This window comes from Vipera berus, assembly GCF_964194415.1.
Source record: "Vipera berus genome assembly, chromosome: 1".
Taxonomy (NCBI): domain Eukaryota; kingdom Metazoa; phylum Chordata; class Lepidosauria; order Squamata; family Viperidae; genus Vipera; species Vipera berus.
In genome coordinates this window covers 320,651,533-320,677,621 of record NC_138202.1, presented here as the reverse complement: position 1 = coordinate 320,677,621, position 26,089 = coordinate 320,651,533, and the positions used below count along the sequence as shown (strand labels likewise).

The following is a 26,089-nucleotide window of genomic DNA, read 5'->3' as shown; positions in this document are numbered from 1 at the left end:
TAACTCTTTGCATGGAGTAAAGTAATTACACAGTAGATGGTGCTAAAGTTAAGGATAAATCAGTGCTGCTTGTATTGTACCTAATATGAAATTTGCACAATAAAAAGGGTTGGAGGTTCAGTCACATTGTTGTGATGGCCATCTTGACTGTTTTTCTATGAACCCCCTTGGAATGTTGGTTGACTGAGGGCATGTGGAGAAAGAAAAGGGCGGTTTCTGGAAATAGGTCTGTAGGTGTAACGGGCAATAGGAATAACCTGGAACAACAGGAGGAAGAGCCATAGCCAAGGCAATGGTCAAATTTTAAAAAAAAATCTGGGGCAGAAATGTAATTTGACTAAGTGTCTCAGTCATGACCACCTTAGTTTTCATGAAGATACAGTAAAAGGAAGGAGGGAAGCACATTCAGACTTGCAAGATTCTGTTACTGCAACCTCATAAAAAAGAAATATTAGCATTCGTAACTCTGGCATCCTAGTCTGGTCTACCTTGAAGAACTGACCCCAGGGGCATAAACTCCAAACAGAAGCTGTCACTTTTTTTTCTTGGTTTACTGCATTCTGCATTAGGATCTACTTTTTGTTCAGCTGTCTTCTACAGTAGTAAGTTCTCAGTTTCTCAGAGCCAATTTCTCACCATGTGCAACTTTCCTTTTATAGTTTTACCAATTGCTGGTCCAGGTCTACATACAATTCAAAATGCTGAACAACCTAAGAAGGAACCTAGTTTTCAGATGTCCCCTCCCATTCCAGTCTCCCAAGTCCCTGCATGTCTGTATGTCTGTCTCTCTCATGTGTCCTTATTTTATCCTCACCTCTTTTTGAAATAGATAGGGCTGAGAGAGAGAAATTTAAAAAAAAATGAGGTTAATGGGCAAGTCAATCTTTAAATAAATCTCAAACACTTTTATAGCATCTTCTAGAGCAAATAGGTTCTACAAGGAGGTAGATTTAGGATTGGAAAGGATTCTATGCTTCTGAAATAAAAATCACCAACCACTTAAGCAAGCTTGCATAGAGTTGTTTCCAGTTTTGCTTGTGCTTTTTCGTTTTAAAGAATCAGCAACTTTTTCCTTTGAGCCATTCTGCTGATATAAGAAAGTCCCACAATTGTACATTTTGCCGGGCAGATTGTTATTAAATTATTTAGAATCACGTCCCAATCAAAATAAATGTTATGAGAATAACCTCGATAAAGAGACAAATTTAATAACTGCTTGGGATGCCATTAAAGCGGTCGTGAGGGGCTATACCAGGGGTAGGCAACCTCGGCTCTTTTATGACTCATAGACTTCATAGATGGGGAAGAAATGGAGGTAGTGACAGATTTTATTTTCCTGGGCTCCAAGATCACTGCAGATGGGGACTGTAGCCAAGAAATTAAAAGACGCTTGCTCCTGGGGAGGAAAGCCATGGCAAATCTAGACAGCACACTAAAAAGCAGAGACATCACCCTGTCAACAAAAGTGCGTATAGTCAAGGCTATGGTCTTCCCAGTTGCAATGTATGGCAGTGAAAGTTGGACCATAAAAAAGGCTGAGCGCCAAAGAATTGAAGCCTTTGAACTATGCTGCTGGAGAAGACTCCTGCGAGTTCCTTGGACTGCAAGGTGATCAAACCGGTCAGTCCTAGAGGAGATCAACCCTGACTGCTCTTTAGAAGGCCAGATCCTGAAGCTAAAACTCAAATACTTTGGCCACCTAATGAGAAGGAAGGACTCACTGGAGAAGAGCCTAATGCTGGGAAAGATTGAGGGCAATGGAAGAAGGGGACGACAGAGAATGAGGTGGCTGGATGGAGTCATTGAAGCAGTAGGCGTGAGCCTAGATGGACTCCAGAAGATGGTAGAGGACAGGAAGGCCTGGAGGAACATTGTCCATAGGGTCGCGATGGGTCGGACACGACTTCGCAACTAACAACAACAACAACAAGACTTTAACTCCCAGAATTCCTGAGCCAGCTCTGCTGGCTCAGGAATTCTGGGAGTTGAAGTCCATGAGTCATAAAAGAGCCGAGGTTGCCTACCCCTGGGCTATACTATGCAATAGAGAAGAAGAAGGAAAATCCCAGAAGATGGAAAAGCTATTGAATGAAATCAGAAAGAAAGCATTTGAACTGCACAAAACACCCGCACTCTTTTTTTTTCCATTCCGTCTCCTGCTTTGCCCCCAATAAATTATTGCAGCGAATCCTGGGCGGGAAAGGACGTGCCAAAAACTCTTCAGTAATAGACTATATTAGCCCCAAAGCTGCTGAGCAGCAGGTTGCGCGGGAGATGGGCGCGCTCGCCCTGGCCCGGGTGTGCTGTTGGAGAGAAGAGCAGCAGTTACACCAAGCCAGCCCCCTCGAGAGAGGCAGCGGTCGCAGGTATGAACCTAAAGGGGGTGTGGGGGGAGGAGAGCGGGAGCAACTCCCCCTCCCCCCGAGGGATCCGAAGCGGAAACCGAGGCGCGAGGCACTTCTCGCTCGCTGGGGAAAGCTGCCGCGCGCGCCTTATAGCTGCTTGGCCGCCGCTGCCCGCAGCCCTTGCCGCTCTGGCCTCCGGGCTGGGCAGGCGAGCTCAGCCTCCGCCGCTGGGTGGAGCGGCACTTGGTGCGGTGAAGCCCTCGGTCCCTCACCTCACTTTGCCGCCCGGCCATCGCAATAGCAGCAGCGCGCCAGCCATGATTTGCGGACGACCACACAGTCTCAGCAGCCTCGTCCTCTTCTTGTGCCTAGCCACCGGGCAAGAGTTGCAGGCTTCCCAGGTAAGGGCTGTGCCGGGGCGCTTCTCGGCTACGCGCGTCCCCTTAGGTGCCCTGTTTCCTACTAGGCATATATACTGTAACTGGCATACTTTGTTTTCTGCACTGGGTGCATGGAACTGTGAGAAGGGCCAAAGGGCCCCTTTTGCCCGGTTTTTTTTTCTTTTAAAGAATTTGAACCTGTCTCCTCTTTGACCTGTTCTTTGTCCTGTTGTTTGTTCGTTTGCTTGTTTTGGTGTTTTTTTTTTTGTTCTGTTCTATTTTTTTTAGCCAAGGCAATTAGGCAAATGTAAAAAGTGACGCAGTGGCTCAGTGGGTTAGGACGAGTGAGTGCCTGTTACTGTCCCAGCTTCTGCCAACCTAGCAGTTCGAAAGCACATAAAAATGCAAGTAGAAAAATAGGGACCACTACGGTGGGAAGGTAACAGTGTTCTGCGCGCCTTTGGCATCTAGTCATGCCGGCCACATGACCACGGAGACAAGCGCTGGCTCTTCGGCTTTGAAACGGAGATGAGCACTGGCCCCTAGAGTCGGAAATGACTAGCACACATGTGCGGGGGAACCACCTTTACCTTTAAAAAGTGACTGGCTGGGTTACATTTTAGTACAGCCTCACTTCAAGTCAAGCAGGAAAGGAGCCAGGTGCTTCCAGAGAAGAGGAGCCTTGCTCTAGCCCAGTGTTTCGCAACCTTGGCAGCTTTAACATGTATGGACTTCAACTCCCAAAATTTCCCAGCCAGCCAATAACAGAGTTGGAAGGGACCTTGGAGGTCTAATATTCCAACCTTCTGCTCAAGCAGGAAGCCCTTTCATAAAAATCTCCCGTGTTGGAGCACCCACAACTTTTGGAGGCAACTCCTTCCGCTGATTAATTGTTCTGTCAGGAAATTTCTCCTTAGTTCTAAGTTGGTTCTCTCCTTGATTAGTTTCCATCCGTTGCTTCTTGTCTTGCCTTCAGGTGCTTTGGAGAATAGCTTGACTCCCGGTTCTTTGTGGCAACCCCTCAGATAACTGCTATTCATGTCACCCCAGTCCTGCTTTTTATTAAACTAGACATACCCAATTCCTGCAACCGTTCTTCATATGTTTTAGCCTCCAGTCCCCTAATCATCTTTGTTGATCTCCTCTGTACTCTTTCTAGAGTCTCAACATCTTTTTTACATCGTGGTGACCAAAGCTGGATGCAGTATTCCAAGTTTGGCCTTACCAAGGCATTAAAAAGTGGTACTAACACTTCACGTGATCTTGATTCTATCCCTCTGTTAATGCAGCCTAGCACTGTGTTGGCTTTTTTGGCAGCTGCAGCACACTGCTGGCTCATATTGAAGTGATTGTCTACTAGGACTCCAAGATCCCTCTCACAGTTACTACTATTGAGCAAGGTACCACCTATACTCTAGCTGTGCATTTAGTTTTTCCTGCCTAAATGTAGAACCTTACTTTTCTCACCATTGAGTTTCATTTTGTTAGATAGCGCCCAGTGTTCAAATCTGTCAAGATCCCTTTGTATGTTGAGCCAATCTTCTGGAATGTTGGCTATTCCTGCCAGCTTGGTGTTTTCTGCAAATCTGATGAGTTCCTCTTGTAGCCCCTCATCTAAATCATTGATGAAGATATTTTCATCATGATGAAGGTATTTTTAAGTTCTGAGTGAGGTCCTTTAAGAAGGGCACAAAAAGGAAATGATAGAAGATGCAATGTAAAAGAGCAAGTCATAAATTTGATCAATAAATATTGATACAGTCATTTTTATTTATCAGGGAAAATATGAAAAGTAGCCTTGCCATCACAGATATCTTAGTTCCATGAATGCTAGCCAAGAGGAAGAAATGTGTGCAGCTCCAGACATGTTGGGTTTACAATTACTTTCACATCCAAATTGTTATTATCAGGCTGCTAATTGCAAGAGAAATTGTAGTTTTTGTACATTACTTGTTCATTATATATCTATAATCCCTTGTTAGACTAGCAAATAAATTCAAATTTTGCTCAAATACCTAAACAAACCACATATTTAGTTATTTCAAATCACCTTGTTGGTATACTAAAAGCAAGTTATTCAGTGTAACAAAGTTTACTGTGTTTAAGTATATCACAACAGTTTAAGTTAAACAGAATCCTTTCACAAAAAGATTATTATAAGGATATACAGCTTGACTTGTCTTTCTTGGGGTCTGCTGCATACCATACACAATAAGCATCTTGGACAGGAAAAAGCTTCATTAACTATTTCCCAAGCCTGGCATAAATGTAATCCTGCAATTTTTAAAAAGAAAAGTTGCATATAATGTCTGATTCTAGTTCCCAATATTAGCACTGACTTTGAGTAATGATAAAACTAATTCACAAAAAAATCCTTTTTATAGCATCTTTATCACTTTACACAAGCTCATGAATGCGTGGATGTAGTTGTGTGCACATATGAATATATTTGTTGAGTGATTAACATGCAGAAATAGATCTATGCACTGTTATTGTAGATGGAAGGGTAGAAGTATAAGTTAAGATGCGATTAGGAGTATCGGTACAGAGATAACATTTCTATGCCATAGTTATCATTGGTTTGAGAACAATGCAGCCTCTTAACATGAAAAGCCTTTCTTGGCTGCTTTCTCTGCACATATCTCAAGGCCAAAATATACAGGAATGTACATCTCGGTCCAGAAACAGAAATGCAAAGTTGTGCAATGATAGTAGCTGTTCAGTAGAACTCAGCCTTATGTCCTTGCATTTAATTGGCTGGACAGCCATTGATGACAAGTTTCCTCAAATGTCACTCAAAAATGCTTTGAATTTTCCTGCTGATCATTATGACATCCAAAGAAGAATACCAATAATAAGAATAATAACAATAATAACAATAATAATGATGATGATGATGTCCAATCTCTTCTTAAAAACTTCCAGTGTTGGAGCATTCACAGCTTCTGGAGGCAGGTTGTTCCACTCATTAATTGTTCTAACTGTCAGGAAAGTCTGCTCACTCATATCCATTCCTGTTTCTTTAGGAGTCAGTAGATCCTGATTTTGACCTGAACTGTCCAGAGAGTTCTATCAAAGGTTCAGTTTCTGGTTGTCCTACTCCTTTTTTCAGGAGTCAGTACAATGGCAGCTTCTCCAGCCTGATCTCCACTGTAGACTGCAACTCCTAGAATTCTCATTTTGCATTTTACTGGCTCCGCAGCAGAAAATTCTGGGACTCATCTCAACACAGCTGGAGAGTGCACCAGATTGAGACAGGCTGCCTTAAGACACATAATTTGAGGACAAGATAGTTCCAAGGATCTATTATTATCTGTCTGGAATATTAATGACTCAAGTAGAAAGCTAACAAAACTTTATTTGCTATATATAGAAATTACAGTTGTACCTTGTCTATCCTATTGCTTCTTGGCAGTTTCAGCTAGAACAAATTATAATCTGTTATGTAATACCAGAGAAATTGTGCAGAATAGAGACTGATTCTGTGGTGAAACAAATTTCCATGGACCAGGGGAGAATGGTTTTGCACACTACTTAGATCCGGCACATGCACAGATGAACTTCACACGCTTTTATGGCCCAGTTCCTAATGCGTCACGGGTCGGTACAAAAAATTGGGGTTGGGGACCCCTGATGTAGGATATGTACAAAGACAAGAAGGGACATTTTATCATGCTTGGTGGACATGTAAGCAAGCTAGGAAATTTTGAATTCAAATATATATACTAATTTAGAGGATTTTAAAAGTTGCTCTATAACTAAGACCAGAAGTCTTCCTCTTGAGGCAAATAGTTGGGGAAAAAGTAATAGAACTTTGTTTTTTGTATATGGTAATTGCAGCCAGATTATTGGATGCACAAGGATAGAAAGATCTTCTATGGAGGAACAGTTGGTGCAGAGGATGGGACTTACTGAGAGGGCCAAACTAATTTCTTTGATTAAAGACAATCTATATTTATTGATGACTGGAAAATCCTTGTGAATATGCATAAAAGAGAAAAATTAGCTTACAGTTTGTGGTTTCGATAATTAGACAGGATAGATAAAGAAATAAGACAGTAATGAAAGAGATAAATTTATAATTGTACTTATAACAGCTACGAACAAGATTGGAAGCTACTTCTTTGTATCTGTTTTTCTATTACTTTTCCTTTCATTCTTGTACTTGGAGTTTTCTAATTTTTTTCTTGCTTACTTTATATTAATGGTTTTTACTTTGTTTTTAAAACTTTTAATAAAATTATTTTATAAAATTAAAATCTAATAATCTGTAATTTTTCTTTCTTTTCCATAGAACTGCCTGACAAAACAGCAACTCCTGGCTACTATCCGCCAAATGCAGCAGTTTCTCAAAGGCCAGGAAACACGATTTGTTGAGGGACTACGCATCATGAAACACCGACTCACAACTCTGCAGAACACTGTGACTAAAGCCATCCCAGGCCCTCAAACTGGTAAAAAAGAATGCAGAGCTTCAGAGGAGGGGGAAGGAACCTTGTCCAGGTTGAGCTCAAAATGAAATTGTAGGATAAGAAGGACACTCTTGGCATCTTACAGTATATCCATGACTCATGCTTTCCTAAAAGCAGCCACCTCACTCTTTGGCTGGCTATACAAAACACAAAAACATAGTTAGCTAATGTGTGGGTTGGTTGGCAAATCAGATAATGTTTATGGTTCAGCAAGTTACATAAATCAAGGCAAATTAATTCTGGATTAGTATGGGATATAATTGCAACTTTTGACTTTTTATAATAATAGTTCAGAAGACAGTGCCCAGTCCTCTACTCAGCCTTCTCACTGGCTGTGCTGGCTAGGCAGTACAATTAAACATGTCTGAAAAGTGTCATATTGGACAGTGCTGCATTATAATTTTGGACTTGCTGTCAAAATCTTCTGTGTGAGATCTCCATGTGCATGGAAACGTATTATAGAAGAAACAAGGGATCTAAATAATTAATCCACAAGAATTTGAGGTAGGTCACTTTTGACAAGTGACACTACTCTCCTGCTTTACTGTAAGCTTTGCTCATGCATACAGATAGGTAGCCATAGGAAGAGAAGATCATTTGGTTCATGAAACAATATCAGTCTGTCCAGAGATATCTCAGAACGTTCTTCAAAGGTATTTCTCAGTCATATGAGATTATAGAAAGCCACATTCTTCTGAAAGCAACAGAGTATAATGCTGCAGTGTCTATTTTTTTGCCCTTATATACCGAGTAAGGGAAAAACAGGGACCAACCCTTTCACCCACAAATCCATTCCTGCACAAGTAGCATACTACTGGAACCCCTCACAGAGCATGCAAAATGAACCTTTTCAGTAATATAGTCCCACAATTAGAATAGTTGTCACCCACAAAAGTAACCAACATGCTTCCTCCAAAACAACTGTAACATGGCAAGAGCTAGTAGCTATCCACCAGCCATTCCTTTTTAAGACAGCCATTTTATCCTTCAGTGTAGGGCAAACAATAGTGCCAGATGTACCTTTGACCACTGTCAGGAGCATAGGACTTCTCACTGAACCCTCAACGGAGCCTTTCAAGCAGAAGAAATATTCCGAAATCTGAGAAAACCTCTATCTCTATCCACACACAATATTTACACTCCTGGTTAATTGATTTATTCCAGATTTCTTCAATGTCCAATGAGGACAACCTATATAGATCTGTAATGTGCGATATCAACTTCCAATATTCCCTGGACAGCACAGTCATGGAAGGGCACTCAGGGTGGAGAAGGTATATTTATTGAGTTAATCCAATGTTACAAGTTACGCAAAACTCTCAACCACCACAGACAAATCTCTTGACCTAAGTGCGCACAACACACAGGGCTAAAATGTGATTGTTTATTTCAGAGATGGATATATCATGTAAATTCATGCATTATATAGAGATTGTGAAGCATCCAAACTAATGCTCTGAAATAGGCTTAATATAATTGTAAAAAAACAAAATGTTCTTCCCCCCAAAAAACCTTTTATCAAGATTTTTATCATACAAATGCAAAAGAGTAATTTCAAATATGTTATTTCTATTATCTATAATTTACAAAATAATTGGATTATTTCCAGCTAACTATGATGTTTGGAAATTATGAGTTGAATGTTTCTGGGGGATGCATAGTTTAATCTGTTCATAATTGAATTATGCAATGTTTTAATGAAATGGACAATTTGAGCATTCCTAAATTAATCAATTTACAGTAAATGGATGAGATCAGGAAGGCATGGTATGACTTGTGAGAAAGGTGATGTTTGAGTTGTGTTTTAAGATTACCAAGTCTCGTGTACACGCACGTGGTTAGAGAAGGTCTCTGAATGGTTGTCTTATTCCTTCCGAGGCCTACTAACTATCAGTCTGTTGCCAAACTCTGCTTGCAGTATTTTGTTCTACATTGGAAGCTCCGGTGAATGGCAAAAAATTTGGCACAAAGAATTTGGTGGATCATGAAGTCCATTTTACCTGTGATCCTGGATTTCAGCTTATTGGTTCCAGTTCTCGAGTGTGTCAGCCAAATGGCAGCTGGACTGGAAAAGTTCCACACTGCAAAGGTACTGCCTTACTATTTCTTGGCTGGGGCACAGAAACATCCCATCTATTTGTCAGAACAAATTTCTACATGTGTAACTAGTAGAATGCCATCATAGTTATCGCGCCTATATAAAAAGTTGACCTAGAGGAATATGCTAAATGGAGATCAACTAAAATATAATATTCAAACTGCATGGACACAACTGATGCGACACTTTACACATTCTTATGTTAATAGTAGCCTGGTGGGGGGAACCTGATCACTCTGCAGCTTTAGTGGGATATCAGAGAACAGGAGGGTTGAGTTTAAGAGGGGAAAATTAGAATTAATTATTGTAATTTCAGAATAAAGAATAGCTTAGTGGCATCGTTGGAAGCATCCTGAAAAAGCTGATCCAACAACATACATTGCAATGAACTACTAGTCCATATATTCCCCTGGGTAGTTCTACTAGTTTACTCTTTCATTCTGGCAACACTGTTCACCTTTAACCATTGTTTTTCCCCAGATCCTATAGCCCATCAGCTAGAAGATCCATGTACTATTTCACCCTAACTTGTATAAATTACACTCTCTCGTGCCTGAATTACACAAGTATTAGGTTTGAACACAATCTGCTTCATCCCAAAACATGGCTTGAAATGGCAAGTAATTATGAGTGAAAAAAGACACTTGCTAAATAAGGCTATTATAACTGCTGTAGGTGCTTTTGCCAGTCTAATCTAATAACAGACATAAATGCATTGATAATTATATCTTGGGATACCACTTATTTAAATAAATTAGCATTATATAAAATCTAGAGCTATAATTACAAAATTCCAGATCAGCAATTTCTCATTAATGTATGTTTATACTTAAAGCCTACAATTCTGTTTCTGGTCTTTCCCTTATGTAGTCAAGGGAAATAAAATGCTATAAGCTTTGGTTTCTAGATTTCTTTCTTTCTTTCTTTGCTCCTTAGCTTTTGACAAACGGCTATTACCCAGATGAAGATTTTTCCCCCTTTCTTTTGTTCCCAAGCCAGAAAAAAGTAACTGTCTCTCAGATTGCCAATAAAATGCAGATGAAAAGGGGATACTGAGTTTTTAGAATGGTATTAAAATGTTCTTTGAAACCCCTGGAATCTGGTGGGGTTTTTTTTAATCAAATCTTTTTAAAATGCGCACAAAAGCAAATCAAGCTTCACAACAAAAATGAAGCATTCTAAGTCAAGTGAAACAATATTGGGTATTTTTGGCAGGTGCATAATAGGAAGGAAGAGGGAGCAAGTCTTAGAATGTAATTGTCAGCAATCTTCTGAGGTGCTACCCAACTGCCTTTCTCACAGGGATGCTTTTTTTCCCCTTGGAATGCTTTTCACTACAACCTTCAGGCTGATTTGTTTTATTTTTAATTTTTATTTTAATTCCATTTATATCCCGCCCTTCTCCGAAGACTCAGGGCGGCTTACAAGCTTAGCAGTAGCCTTCATTCTATGTATATGCCTGCTTATTAGGGCTTTCACACACACCCCCAAGCGGCATTATTACAAAGTCAGCTTATTGCCCCCAACAATCTGGGTCCTCATTTTACCTACCTCGGAAGGATGGAAGGCTGAGTCAACCTTGAGCCTGGTGGGATGCGAACCTGCACTAATTGCAGGCAGCTGGTGTTACTTAAGGAGGCATTAGCCCACTGCTCCACCAAGGCTCCATTTGGGCTCTTTTTGAGTCAATCTTTTTTTCTGCCACCTTCTCCTCCCACAGCAAATTTGGTCCAGTTTTATTTTGTGTGGAGCTACAGAATCCTGAGCTTCTTTGCATAATCTTCTTCCAATGTTCCCTTAGGTTAGAATAATACAGATAAAAACACTTTTCTATTATTGGAAATTTTCCCTTCCCATCAGCCTAGAAAAGCTTTTGCTCCTCTATCTTAAAAATGACATCACCTCTGAACAAAATGGACGAATTTGGAGAATTCTGAGAGTTTGGGAAAATACAAAAATTCTTAGAAAAAAATCCAGGTGGGAAGGTACAGATTTGTTTGGTTGCTTGCTTTACATTTTTTCCCAGATGAAAATATTTTTAAGTGCAAAATGTACATGGTCAGAAAAATAGGCCCTGTCTAGCACCTCAAAGAATAAAACTAAAGAAAACTAAGAATAAAGGTGAAGGAAAGGGGAAAAACCATTACAGGCTTCTATTTTCTAAAGTTATTTTTTTTATAATGACCATGGAAAACTGAAATTGCTTTCAGACAAGAAAGAAGAAAGAGCCAGATGCAGCCAGCTTTTCCGTTTAGATGACAGAATGATCCTGCTTAGGGTCCCATCCAAAATTAATCCGCATATCTTCCACTTGTCTCAGAATGCTATTGGACTCTTTCCTCCCACACACACACACACACAAATGCTGGAAAAGAATGATTGGAATCACAAATGGGAATTGAAATAGAAAGGCATTCCCCAATGCACAGTTTTGAGTAAAGTCCCTCTTCTGTCCTTTGAAATGCAGTTTTTCCCTTCCTTTGGTCTGAAGCACTATCCTAGTGTAAAGGGTGTGTCAGGTTAAGGATGGATGATGAACTTGCATATGCATCCATATATGTGCCCAGTGTGATGGAAGAGGAGGAGGAATTACCTTGCCTTTTGTTGTTGTTGTTTTGCTCTATTTTGTTTAAAGTTTCACACGCTCCTTCTTAGCGAGATTAAATTTTTCAGGCCCCTGCACACTGTCTGCGTAGCCCAGGCTGTTTGTTTAAAGGAATTCCTGTCTCATTGTGTAAAATGCTAATGCACCATTGAACCTGTGCCTAAGCTACTGTGAGAAGGCTGCTTGCACAGCCCTCCATTGTGGCTGAAAATATGGAAATGTTGCCTTTAAACAGATGTGACCCACTGTGTTAGCCTCTTATTTCTATTCAGAAGCGAGGAACGAAGACAGTGCTCCATATAATCTACATAGAATCTTTTTTCACACTGACTCTTGGGTTATGCAAAAGGGGGTTGGCAGCTGGTTTGTGGGCAAGAAATGTTGCTTTTGAAACCACCTTAAAACATTTCTTATACTACAGCCCTCAGTACCTGCTTTCCCAGGGAGCCAGATGAAAATCTCAGCTCAGTGAAAGTTTCAAGGGTATGTGTGGAACAAGAGGGGGTAGTGATTATTCAACAATCACTCAATAATTCAACTCATAGTTGAGGATCTCTGATTACTTAGTATATTCTAATAATAATAGTTGGCTTTTGGCAGATGCAAAGCTACAGCTATCCTACAAAGGCCTGTTTCCTAAGAAATTCCATACCACACTGATTATTTCAATGCATAACAAATTCAGGAAAGATGAAAGGTGGATCAATAGGAATGGAGGAGCTGTCTGGCTTGCTCCTTCACAGAAAGCAATTCTGTGGGTCTTTGCTCCTTCTTGTAAGGTAGTGCCTTCAAAAACTAAATGTGGAGTTTTCAATGCTCATCTCTTTCCTGCAAAATGAGCAATGATATCTGCAGTTGTGTTATGGTTCTGAAGATCTTTCAGTCCATTAGAAAAATGCCGCTATTGTGGAGATGATCCTTGATCCCACTTCCAATCTCAAGAGACTGGTTGAAGTTTCCACTTTGACTGATGCCAACAGGACATGATTGTGGATTATAAACTGTGTGCAAGGGCCTGTCTTAGCAGAATGAGCTGGAGATTCCCTCTCTTCCATGTAACAGAATTAGCCTTGATAATTTTGAGGTAAAGTCATAAATATTGCCATTTAAAGAACAGAAACCTCTGTGAATCTTTGAAGATCTAGAATGATTCCTCAGTGAAGAGAAAGGATACAATTTCCCATTCTTGCCAAAATTGGTGGAACATTCATTCTACTGAAGAATATAAGAAGTACAAGTTCCCAAAATTACACCTCACTCCATCTTTTATGAATTTGTTCAAATGCACTTGCGTAAAAGCCAATACAGGAACTACATTATCACTTCATATCAAGTGATTTTGCTTGTGTCATCCAAGGACAAGTGATTGTTTTCTGTAGGCAACATTTTGCATGCTTACACAATGCATCTTATGAACTGAAAGAAGCAAATTTTCTAAGTATGTAATATCCTTCTTTAATCAGATATTAGTCTGTGCACAAATCATCAGTGCCAGAATGGAGGAACATGTACAGAGACAGGTGACCAGGTTCAATGCATTTGTTCACAGGGATGGACCGGCCCCAACTGCCAGTATCAAACCCAGACAGGTTTGTATTTTGCTGCCCAGGGGGTGGGGAGGAGCAATGGTTAAGGATGGTGGAATGGAAATGTCTCAATCCTCCATTCTGTTGTGTGTCAGGGAAGATGCATAGTATGTGGCAAACAATGGTTAGCTCAAGTCATAATTAGCTGTTTAAATTAGGGTTTGTTGCAGTTTTCTCAATTTTTGCAAAAGATGGAACAAGTGCATGGTTCCAAGAAACTGAATGTATTTTAGAAGGAAAAAACCCACTCTTTGCATAAATATGAAAACAATTATAAAGTGGGGGGAAAGGAAAAATCGTATAGAGACTACCGTATTTTTCCGTGTATAAGACGCTATTTTTTCCTACAAACATCCTGTTCAAAAATCAGGTGCATCTTATACAAGTGCAGCGTCTTATACACAGAAAAATAATGATAACCTCCACAGCCCAGGGCATGCCTGTGTGGGTTGCCATGCTGCCTGGTGCAGATGTCAAGCCCCTGTTGGCTTGCCACTAACGGGAGGGGGCAGGGGGCAAGATTGTCACCCAGCCAAACTTCTGGATTTGCCAGCTCAGCTGTTCGGCTGATCGGTGCAGAGAAACATGCATGCCAGAGTGTCTTATACAAGGGTGTGTCTTATAGACAGAAAAATACAGTATGTCAAGAGGAGGAACAGCTTTTATGAGTTGCATTTATATCCCATATTTCCTCAAGACAGCCAAGATAGGGCGTTTTCTTCTCCTGTTTTTCTCTACAACAAGGTAAGCTGATTTGAGAATGACTGGTCCAATTTCCCCCAGCAAGATTTCCCCATGGCCTTCCCAGTGTTAGTCCAGCACCTTAACCGCTACACCACATTGGACCTGATTCTTAGTTTTCCTTTTTAAAAAATTTTTATTGAAGAATTTTACACAATAAAAAAGAGCGCAGATTTAAGAAAGAGAAAAAATAGTGAATAATGGGAAAAGAAAAAGAAAAAAATTTTCAGCAATAAGTATATAAAATGAGAGCAAACCCTATTACCCAATAATACTAATGATATTACCTAGTTTGGTAATAAAATGTCTCCCAGAAAACCACCAAATTCAGAGAGCACTAAGGACCCCACAGGTCAAACCTGAGCTACAAAGATTTTCCTCTGTCAGTAATTTCTTCCTACTCATTTTTCAGTACCTCCAGCTTGGAGCATAATAAATGACCCAGCTTTCAATCGCAAGCCACGCTGTGCCCAGTTAGATCGAATGCAACATTGCAGCTGTGAAGCGGGCTTCCATATGAGTGGCACTACAGAAAACAGTATTTGCCAGGGTAAGAGATAAATGGAGCGATACATCTGAACAGAAAAAGCGATGAGCTCTTGTTCCCGCTTCCAGATCAATCTAGCCCCAGTTTCAACATCAAAATGTACTATTGGTGGCACTAGTATTTCATCTCTTGTATTTCACACCTTGAGGTAGTCCCGACCAGGAAACCAACATCATTACAGACACAACATGTCATTTGGATTGTTAACATCAGGGCCTGGTTGCTTTTGCAATTTCCATTTACTTAGTTTTGCTCCAATTTTTAAAAGCAGTAGCTAATGGCTAAATCATGGCTACACTTATCTCTCCTCCCCACCATACACATCAAGACAAATTCATTTTAAATATACATATATATATATCAATCCAACTTTGTACATGTATTTAAAACAATATAAATTGCACATCTTTGCTATCAGTAGCAGTTATATTCTAGAAACACTGGCTAAGCCCAGCCATGCAATGATGCATTTTGTTCCTGCAGGAATGTCATGTCAGCTTTTTTCCTGGCAGATGTGAATGAATGTGAAATTTACAACCTGGAGGGAGCCCCTCGTCTCTGTATGCATGCTTGCATCAACACTCCTGGCTCATACCGCTGTTCCTGCCCCCCTGGATACAAGCTGTTCAACGATGGGAAAAACTGTGAAGGTGAGAGAGGTTTCCTTTTACTAAACATGGAACAAATGGCATTTTATAGAAGCTACGTAACTTTTCTTCCCAAACGTAGGCTTCAAGCAGCATGTCATGTCACAAACATGAAACATGTGGGCTAGAATTTGCACACATAGCTTATCATCATTGGCTTATTTTGCTTTGGTGTAAAACCTGTGATACGACTTTTATTACAGCGGCTTGCAAATCATCCTTTATAGTTTAACATTTCATAGGATCCAGGTTAGTAGAGGTAGTCAGTCTTTGATTCATGACCCCAACTGAACCCAAAATCTCCATTGCTAAGCAAAGCAGTTAAGTGAGTTTTGCCCCATTTTATGACCTTTTTTGCCACAGTTGTTAAGCAAATCATTGCAGTTGTTAAGTGAATCAAGTTTCCCCACATTGACTTTGCTGGTTGGAAGCCAGTTGGGAAGGTTGAAAAGAGTTATCAAATAACCCCAGGACATTGCAGCTGTCATAAATACATGCCAGTTGTCACGTGCCTGAATTTTGATCACATGATCATGAGGATGCTGCAATGGTCATAAGTGTGAGAATTGGTCATAGCTCATTTTTTTCAGTGTCATTGTAACTTCAAATGGTCACTGAACCAATGGCTGTAAGTCGAGGACTACTTTTAATGGCTTGTTGAAAAAATCCTAACTAAATTAAACTTGATATGTTTGTAGGAACCCTGTGCCTGTACTTTGGCTTTAACCAATGTGACCATCTCAGTCTACCCAAACACACTCCTAAGAGGCTCTTTCCCCATAGATGCTGCTTTCTTTACTAAGTGATGTAGCAATGTTCATCTATTCCCAGGAGCCACTAAGCCTCTCACAGTAAACCCATTAACCTTTGCTGGGATCTTATTTTTCTTCCCAGTGACGCTTGCGCTACTGCAGCCATTCCTTTTTTCCTTGTCTTTTGTAGTCTTTGTACAATAGCCACTTTTCCCACAGCTGTAACAATTATGGATCTTTCTGGCCTCCCAAGGCCTTCCTGTAAGTTGGGTAGAAGCTAAAGGCTGCTTTAGTTCCTAAATTCTAGAGCAGGTTTTCTTATTCTCCTCTCTCCTTCTGCATCTTTCCTTCCAATATCCTCTGACTTTTGTGCTGTGCTTGTAAGCTAGTTCAATTGCCCTTTGACTCGACTCTGAGTTGCGTCCTTGCACCCAAGATGTTAATTTGATAGGAAGTATTTGTAGAAAGTACTTTGACTACTATAAGCTGTCAAAGCCTTTCCTGTTAAAACATGGGACTAGTCTGGTCACCCCATACACTTTCAGGCCAGTTACTCTTTTGAACATGATTAAAGAGGCTTCTGTGTTTTATTCCTCTGCCAACTTGGGGATTTTAATGTCTTTGGGACTACCTCCACTCTCTATAGGTTTTACTACTTTAGAGCTGAGCCTCTTCTAGTGACTGTATCCCTTTAAGCAGGTCTATCAGACCCCTTAACTCTCTTTTCTCGTCTCTTTCACTCCTTTCCCATTCCAGTCTGTCTTTCCTTTCTTTCTCCCTCTAAAGCATCTCCTTTTAAAATGAATCCCAGCATTTCCTCTGCTGCTGCCTTATCAGTTCTATGATATTGGCCCCAGTATCTGTGCCTCCTCCCGTTTCAGGCTGGTCTACCATTTGCTTTAGCATAGGTCTAGGGTGGACAGCTGTCTCTGCCAAAGTAGTAGCCTCTTCTAAGGGAGAATGTGTCCCTTCTGCCTTTTCCATGTCTGTTTATTTGGTGTAGGCTCTGGTAAGAGGCTTGGTTTCTGCAGCCAGGATGCTGGTTAATTCTTACAAAGTTTGAGCTCAGCAAGGGCCAATACTTTTCCCTTTGCAGCCCTCTGTATTAGCCAGAGTTGATTTTTTTCACAGAAGTGTTTAGAACCCCTTGAGTCTAAGCCACCACCACTTGTGGGCTTACCACCTTGTGTTAATATCCCACTTTTTAATGAATATCCTACCTTTTGGATATCCCTCCGCTACAATCACTTTATCACAGGTTCTTATCCCTATACCCAAATTGGTGGGCTCCAAAATCCAAGAGACAATACAACAACACAGGTGCCTGGCAACACACATACACAAGCTCACTACTCCTCTCCTTTCTCTTCTACTACACCTTCTACTGTTCCAGATACTATTCTAAGTAAGTCCCACTGCTGGAGAGAAGTAGCTTTTTCTATCTGCTTTAGGTTGCTTCACAAACAAACACCTCCTTCCCTCTCTTCTAAACACTAGGAAATGCCTCTCTGCTCAGCTTTTATAAGCAACAGCTGCCGAGATGGCTAGGGAGAGAGCTTAAAGAGACAGGACTACAGCAGCACAGCTTCTGGCCATTTTATATGCAGCCCGCTGTCTCACAGTGTTGATGCCTAAATCGGATATAAACCATATTAAGAGTGAGAGGAGGGTTGCAACCCCCATAAAACTTTTAATCACACTAATACCTCTACCATCTTGACTTTCCATGATCATAGTTTGCAGTCACTCCTGCATTCCTGTATTTTGATGTGGATTTGATGCCTAGTTAAAATGCAACAGTCTGGTCACCAGATTTCCCACAGATAAGACCATTTGTGATGCACCATAGTGTGAAAGACTAGCCTTGAACGCTGACAGAAGAATTCCTCCAAACAAAGTATTTGTTGTATTTCGGGTAAGGTATGCAAGAAGGTATGGCAATGAAGAGCCAAGAGCTGTCTCGGCCTCAAGAGGGACATTGTACCATGAAGTGTGTGCTCTGTTATCCTGGGCTGTAGTGGTAAATTAACTTCAAATGATGATAGAAATGAGTTAATCTTAGTTTCTTTGATTCAGTTTCTTCCTTTAAATGAGTTTTAGAAGAATGGCCTGAATTTAACCAGCTTTAAAGTTCTTAACAATCACTTGAGAAAACCATTTTAATCTATATGCTCCTTCCTTGGTCAAGCATTTTTACAGTAGAAACAAAAAGTGTTGAGAGGAAACAGAAATGGACACAAATTGCTAAAAACTTAATTGTGATATGAGTTCTGGCAGAGAAGTACCTTCAGTTTATGGTAAAGCAGAGTTAGCTTGAGAGATCAGTAAAATGGCCCACCAGGTAGAAAAAGTGAAGAAGGGAAAATTCTTCCCCTTTTACTATAATACTGTACAAGTGCTTGAAATCATCTCTTAGAATTATACTATAAAAGATTCAGGACGGATAAAAGAAATATGCCTACATGTATAATAAAATTGTGCATGCTTTGAAAATTGATTGAGAAGTGCTTTGGATTTCATAATAAGGGAGACTATGGGAGGTTAAAAAAGTCAGGATGCCATCTGTGGGCACACAAAGACCCACTCTCTTTTTTTTTTACATCATGTATGTGACATATGTACAAAAGGGGCTGGGCTACCATCCTGATTTTTTTTAATCTGTTGTGCAGATGCCCCTGCTCCACGTAAGTCTGAATGTAGCATCTTTCTTTTTATTAAAGTTTCCAGCACCATCTTTATTTCTGAAAATACCTTGAATTCCCAGCCATTCTCAAAATATAAAATGGTGGATGGTCACAGCATGATGAGCCTTGGTGGAGCAGTGGGCTAATGCCTCCTTAAGTAACACCAGCTGCCTGCAATTAGTGCAGGTTCACATCCCACCAGGCTCAAGGTTGACTCAGCCTTCCATCCTTCCGAGGTAGGTAAAATGAGGACCCAGATTGTTGGGGGCAATAAGCTGACTTTGTAATAATGCCGCTTGGGGGGGGCTGAAAGCCCTAATAAGCAGGCATATACATAGAATGAAGGCTATTGCTAAGAGTCTTCGGAGAAGGGCGGAATATAAATGGGATTAAAATAAAATAAAAATGAGATGGAACAATATTCATTTTCTCATAAACAAATACAAATAACTGCTGACATCTTAAAGAATGGCAGTTACAGGACTCGTTTCTTCTGCATATCTAAGTGCTTTGTGGTTGCTATATCCACCCTTCTGAACATGCAAGCAAGCCTTCCAAGGGAATCCACTGGGGGGAGGGGAGAGTAAAATTGTTAACTTGGCACCTGTGACTGTGCAATGGAAGCTCCACCTACTTTTTGTATGTATCGACACATAAAAAAGCAGAAATTTAACCACATCACTTGATGCTTTTGTCCTCTCTGAAGATGCCCCTAAGCCACTACCCATGCTCCTTAACCTGCATGATTATCACTTTAGATGAAGATTCCCTGTGATAAGCTCTTAAAAGACCAAATGTGTTTGCCAGCTTAACACTGGGATTCTCTGCTATACAAATAGGTTAATAAGAAAGTAATCATACCCGGCTGCCTCCTGCTGCATTTTTCCATTACTTAAAGTTATTGCTATTCTTACAAAACTATGTATTTCTTATGTAATGCTAAAATGTTTTAGCTTCAATATAAAACTAAAGTGCACAAATGCAACTGGTATGCATTTCGCTCCTAAAATCTTAGATATAGCCCCACAGACGCCCAAAGGTAGTCTAAATCAGAGAGGGGAAAAATGTAAATGAATAATTGGTGAGAAACCCTATTAGTTATATTGAATTTAGTTTTAATTTTGCTCACACTGACTCTTCTATGGACTGCAGCCCCTGGCACTTCATTCACAGGCCAAGTACAGCCTTGATCTGGAAAAAGCGATGCTACAGATAGAGTAGATTTCAAGGGGTTTCCAGCAATGCTCAGATAAAATCCATAGAAGTCAAATAAAATGAGGTAACAAGTACAGTTAAAAGCAATAGTATCTGAAGTATGCAGCTCAAAAAAATAGAAAAATGCCATGAGATCTAAAGTTACCCAAGGTGATTCTGAATTCTCTGACCTGCATTAGAGCTGGTGATGTGATGAACAACTAGGTCATTTAACTGTCATAAAACCTTACTTGAGTATTAGTCTTGTGCTCAAAAGGGGATGCATGAGAATGGAATGGACTGCCTCAGGAAGTAGTGAGATTATCTTCACTGGATGGTGTGGGGAAGTCTGATACTCTGTACTGAAGAGGGGAGAGGAAACGAGGGTAGCTACTTGTCCAATCACACAGAACATGCTCTTGTTTAGGTATGGCAATGGAAATTCTGGCAGCAAATTCTCAGCCATAGTCCACTAGCAGGTCATACATTTGACTTCTATGGATTTACATCCAAAAGCTCTCAGGCTTAGTCTTTGGCAGCTCCATATAGGACAGTGCAAGAATTCTGCCTGGAATCCAGCCTGTCAATATCAACTCTATTGAAATTGATGGACCGTTAATTTGACTCTGTATAAGGCAGCTTCTGTGTTTCTGTTTGAATTGACTGTCTGCCAATCTCAATCTCCTCTGTCACTCATTCTTCTGTTTACCTTGCAGATATAGATGAATGTGCACTCTCATTGCACAGCTGCACTAGGGAAACAGCATGCATTAACATCGGAGGAAGCTTTCAGTGTGTCAAGCCAGAGTGTCCCCAGACTGGTGGAAATGTCAGCTATGTGAAAACATCACCCTTGTAAGTAACTTCAACCTCCCACCAAAAAGGCCTGGTGGTGCAGTGGTTAGAATGCAGTATTGAAAGCAAACTCTGCCCACAGCCAGTAGTTTGATCCTTACCAGCTCAAGGTTGTCTCAGCTTTCCATCCTTCTGAGATCAGTAAAATGAGGACCCAGATTGCTGGGGGCAATATGCTGACATTTCTAAACCAGTCAGAGAGTGCAAAGCACTAAGGAACGGTATATAAGTCTCAGTGCTATTACTATTGCTATAACAAGAAATGAGCTTTCCCCAACATGATGCCTTTCAGATGAATTAGATTAAAACTCCAGTTGTTCTCAACCACTGATGGGCAGGCTGTGGGAAAAATGCTTCCACAGTAGAAATCTGTATTAAGCCTTTTTTTAAAAAAGCATATATTTTCTGTAAAAACTGGCTACTATTATAAAAATACAACTATCATATGTCCTCCTCCTGTTAATTAATCAAAAAACCATTATTAAGCAGTGGCTTTTAAATGGTGACTAACCACTTGAAGCTTCTCCAATGGTTCACTTCTGACTGAAGATTTACCATGAAACTGTTATCATTTATAATTTCCAATGTGATTTCACATCCTCATAGGTGTGTATTTTTGAGTTTTGTGGATACATTTGGCATTTTTAAAGTGTCACAAAGTAGTTCTCATGCCCAGTGCTTTTTTTTGTAAAAGAAAAAGGTGCCGGAACTCACACATGTCATACAACCCACCTTGCCTACCCTACAAGGTTCCATCCAAAAAAGGTGCTGGAACTCCGTTCTGGGCGTTCTATGAGGAAAAAAGCCCTGCTCATGCCTAAGTAGATAATAAGAAAAAGCTGCTATTTATCCCACTTTTAAAAGATATTATTTGATTTCACTTTCAGCACTCTTCTGACATTTGTCAGGGCTACAGTTCCTTGAATTAGAAGCTTCATCCTAATTCATTTCTTTTCTTTTTTTGAAATGTTTTAATGATTTTTAACAATTACAATCTTTAGTGCTTAGTAAACAACGTGTTGTCTGGTTTCACATCAGTGATGGGATTCAGCCGGTTCGCACCACTTTGGCAGAACCGGTAGCTAATTTTTTGTTGTCCAGGACCAGAACGGACTTCTGGAAGTGGCATCCACATAGAGAACTGGTTGTTCACATATTTGAATCCCACCACTGGTTCACATATTTAACATTAACTTCTTCAATATAAATCTGCACAATCCAGGATTTTTCCCTTGATCTTCCTGTCTTCCCCATATTTTTTTTCCATTTTCCCCTCGTTACAGAGTTACAATTCTTGCTACTGTTGATGCACACAAATATTTCCCATCTGGTCAGTAAGATTACTTGCCATGTCTTCTTTGATATGTGGCCAAAACATATCATGCCTTAATGAGTTATCCTAGCCAAGTGGAGAAAATGCAGCTTTGTTTAAGTTTTGACAGCATTCTTGGTAAAAACCAGCTAATGTGAAATACCTTCAAGCTTCATTGATTTTGATGCAAGAAACTAACCTTATGATTCAGCTACTTGCTTTGGTATCAGTTGGATTTAAAATAACTTCATTTTCTTCTTTTAATTTAATACATCTGGATAAGTCACTGCTACCTTAGAAAATCTTCTTTGTGTAACAAGAATTCAGATTTAATGTAATATTGTAGAGGCTGTATTAGATTATTTTAGATCATTTTATTCTGCTCTACTGCAAGAAATCTATGATGTTTTAGAACTACTGCACAAAAGAGGTTATTGGAGAGAATTTTTCTGTCCCCACTGCTATATTCTCAGTAAAATTGGACAGCTTCCTAATTCTAGATAGGACATTGTGTTCCTTTCGGATAAATACAAAGTTTATCCAATCACTGGTACCCATGGATCCTTAAAGGACGGGCACAATTATATGTTCAAATTCTACCCAAATATATCTTTTTTATTCCTGTCTCAAGGTATTGCTGTGATTCCACAGATGGAAATGGTTTTGCACACATACATTCCTTTGCTAGATCAGAAATCTTGTAAACAGAGCCTGCTTTTATGCCGGTTAATCCAAAAATGTAACATCTGGCACAAGTATATTCCCTATTTGCAAAGATCCACATAAAGAGGACTTCATTTCTGTTTTGATAATAAGGGGAAACATTATCCCCATTTATTTCTAATGACTACCAAAATGCAATGCCCAGTTATAATAAGACCTTTCATATATCAATCTATTATAAAACTTTCGGCTCCCCAAATGTATCTCTAAAGGAATATGAAAACTCTCAAGTGCTACAGAACTCACCATCAAACAAAGTTATATGAAAAGAAAGGGATAAGGAAGAAGCAGAAAAAGTTAAAATTGTAATTCTTGAACTTTCCTGCTTCTTTTCTATTTCTCACTCTTATGTCCATTTGGCAGTCCTAATAAAAGTATAAGAGAACCAATTTGGATAGTGATTAAGGCACTGGGTTAGAAACCAGGAGACATGAGTTCTAGTCCTGCCTTTGATATAAAGCCAGTTGGGTGACCTTGGGCCAGTCACCCTAGGAAGAAAGCAGTGGCAAACTACTTCTGATATCTTGCCAAGAAAACTTCAGAGACTAGTCCAGGTAGCCACCAGGAGTGAATAATGATTTGAAGGTATCATCCACTAAAAAAAATATTGAGAGCCAGTCACAAATCCAGAGCCAGTCACTAAGCCAGAACCAAGAGACTGTGAGTTCTAGTCCTGCTTTAGGCATGAAAACAGTTGGGTGACCTTGGGCTGGTCATTCTCTCTTAGCCCTAAGAAAGAGGCAATGGCAAATCACTTCGCAAATGTCTATGGATATCTGGGAACTAAACAAGCTTCTTGCATGAAAAGCAAAATGTCTTCAAGCAAAACAAAGAACGTCCTGTTGCCTTTTGAAAGAACTTTTGGGGCCCTTCCCATATCTTGCCAAGAAAACTGCAGAGATATGTCCAGGCAGTCACCAGGAATCCAAACTAACTGTAAGGCACCATAGTAATAACAACAATAACAACAACTACTACTACTACCTAGTAAGCTGCTGCAAGAAGTTCGCACAGACTGACTACAAGCAATCAGCAACAAAAGAGCATTGGAAGATCTGCAAGAAATACCATAAAATGGTAGGACCATAAAATGGAGAAAGTCAAATGAAAAAGCTCTGGGACTTTAGAATTCAAACAGACAGGCACCTGCCTTATAACACCCCAGATTTAACAATTGTCAATAAGAAAGACAAAAAAGTCTGGATAGTGGACGTGGCAGTACCTAGAGACAGCAGAACAGAAAAAATAGAACTGAAGAAAATAACAAAACACAAAGACCTACAAGTAGAAATAGAACAGCTATGGCAAAAGTAAGCAAAGGTAGTGCCAATAGTGATAGGCACCTCATGTGCAATCCCAAAACAGCTGGAGCACCACTTGAACACCATTGGCATTAACAAATTCACCATCAGTCAATTTCAAAAGGCAACTTTACTTAGAACAGCTTACATCCTGAGGCGATATCTATAACATCATCAAACATCCACATCTGCCTATCCCAGGTCCTTGAAAAGGACTCAACAGGTAGTGCCAAATCCAGTCCAAACATCCAGCAGACTATGCAACAAATAATGATAATGATAATGATGATGATGATGATGATAATGATAATGGCATTATCAAAGTATACATTTTGAATAATTCTTTTTAACCATTATGATATTTCTGATCCAAATTCTGTTGTTTACTTTTCTTTCCTTCATAGTCAATGTGAACGGAATCCATGTCCCATGGACAGCAGATCATGCCATCAAGCCCCCAAAACGATCTCCTTTCATTATCTCCCACTGCCATCCAATCTTGCCACTCCCACTCCTCTCTTCCGCATGGCAACTGCTTCGGCTCCTGGACGGCCTGGTCCCGACAGCTTGCGGTTTGGGATTATAGGAGGAAACAGCCGAGGACATTTTGTGATGCAACGCTCAGACAGACAGACTGGAGAACTCATGCTGGTACAAAGGCTAGAAGGGCCTCAGACCATAACAGTGGAGGTGGAGATGTCTGAGTACCTGGACCGCACCTTCCAAGCTAAACATGTTTCCAAAATTACCATCTTTGTATCAATTTATGAGTTTTAAAAGAGGTTGGTTCAACTTTTCATCAAGAACTTTTCTTTGGTTTCACCATTGGCTCCCATGTCAAAGACTCCAGAACTAAGAATGGCATCAAGCATAACTTGGCTTTCTCACGAGAATTAACATCGTCCACTTCTTTTCATCATTGCTGGCATGTAGTCTTTCTGCTTCTATCCTAGCACACTTTTAGATGACCCGAAGCCCTTGAAAGTAGGTGAGAATAGCAGTGTAACCTACCACCAATTATTGTTGCTCCAGGCACACTTTGTACCCCACCTAGCTTCAACCTGTTCTTTGTGAGCCAATGCAGCATATTGTTCATATACAGTAGACAGCCAGACCTTAACAAGGCTACCTGCATTCCAGAAGACTCTAAGGAAGAATGAATATAGTATCCCTCTGTGGACAATGTACCTAAGCAACAGTTAAAGATGTCATTCCTAGTTTGTAACATTGCTATATAATGCTAAATGTTGATTTGCTTGGAAAACAGATGCCTATCAATGGATAAATGATGGAGGTAAATCTGATTTTTATCAGACTTCTTTCCTAATAAATGCATGTTGAACTAGAGCAGCATTTCTCAACCTTGGCAACTTTAAGATGTCTGGACTTCAATGTCCAAAATTGCCCAGCCAGTATCTTAAAGTTATCCAGATTGTGAAATAGTAGACTAGGTTGTATATTTCCCTAACAGAAGTGTTGTACTTCAGGATCATAATGTTTGGAAGAAATTAATATCTGCCCCAAATTCAATGCTATACTCCAGAACTCAAATGGAAAGTTTCCATTTCTATCTCTGAAAGAACAACTTTCAGCAAGGTTGTGAAAATACCAGTTTTTCAGCCTGGATGATTGTATTTCATTTATTTATTTATTTTATTTTTATTTTAATCCCATTTATATCCCGCCCTTCTCCGAAGACTCAGGGCGGCTTACAATTTAAGCACAAACCAATGTGCTTAATATTATAGCATTTAATATTATAGCATTACAGAAAGTAATATTTTACACTATTTTTGCAATCTAGTAACATTAATTTAGCATGAGTTTTACTTTTGTTTGTTACCCAA

At 40.0% G+C, this 26,089-nt stretch overlaps 1 protein-coding gene across 1 annotated transcript; it reads left to right on the top strand.

The window, feature by feature from the left end:
* Positions 1–2,381: 2,381 nt before the first annotated feature.
* FBLN7 (fibulin 7) lies at positions 2,382–25,868 on the top strand. The gene is made up of 8 exons (XM_081314341.1): positions 2,382–2,746; positions 7,020–7,179; positions 9,116–9,286; positions 13,364–13,489; positions 14,640–14,777; positions 15,287–15,424; positions 20,768–20,906; positions 24,647–25,868. Exons 1-8 carry the CDS (start codon positions 2,663–2,665, stop codon positions 25,017–25,019), a joined length of 1,329 nt encoding a protein of 442 aa, XP_081170467.1. The 5' UTR covers positions 2,382–2,662; the 3' UTR covers positions 25,020–25,868.
* Positions 25,869–26,089: the final 221 nt, after the last annotated feature.

Excerpts from the sequence above, each read along its gene's own strand:
- FBLN7 (XM_081314341.1), top strand. The coding sequence starts at position 2,663 with ATGATTTGCGGACGACCACACAGTCTCAGCAGCCTCGTCCTCTTCTTG. Across the intron at positions 14,778-15,286 it reads AGAAAACAGTATTTGCCAGG|ATGTGAATGAATGTGAAATT; the intron begins GTAAGAGATAAA and ends TTTTCCTGGCAG. Across the intron at positions 20,907-24,646 it reads TATGTGAAAACATCACCCTT|TCAATGTGAACGGAATCCAT; the intron begins GTAAGTAACTTC and ends TTTCCTTCATAG.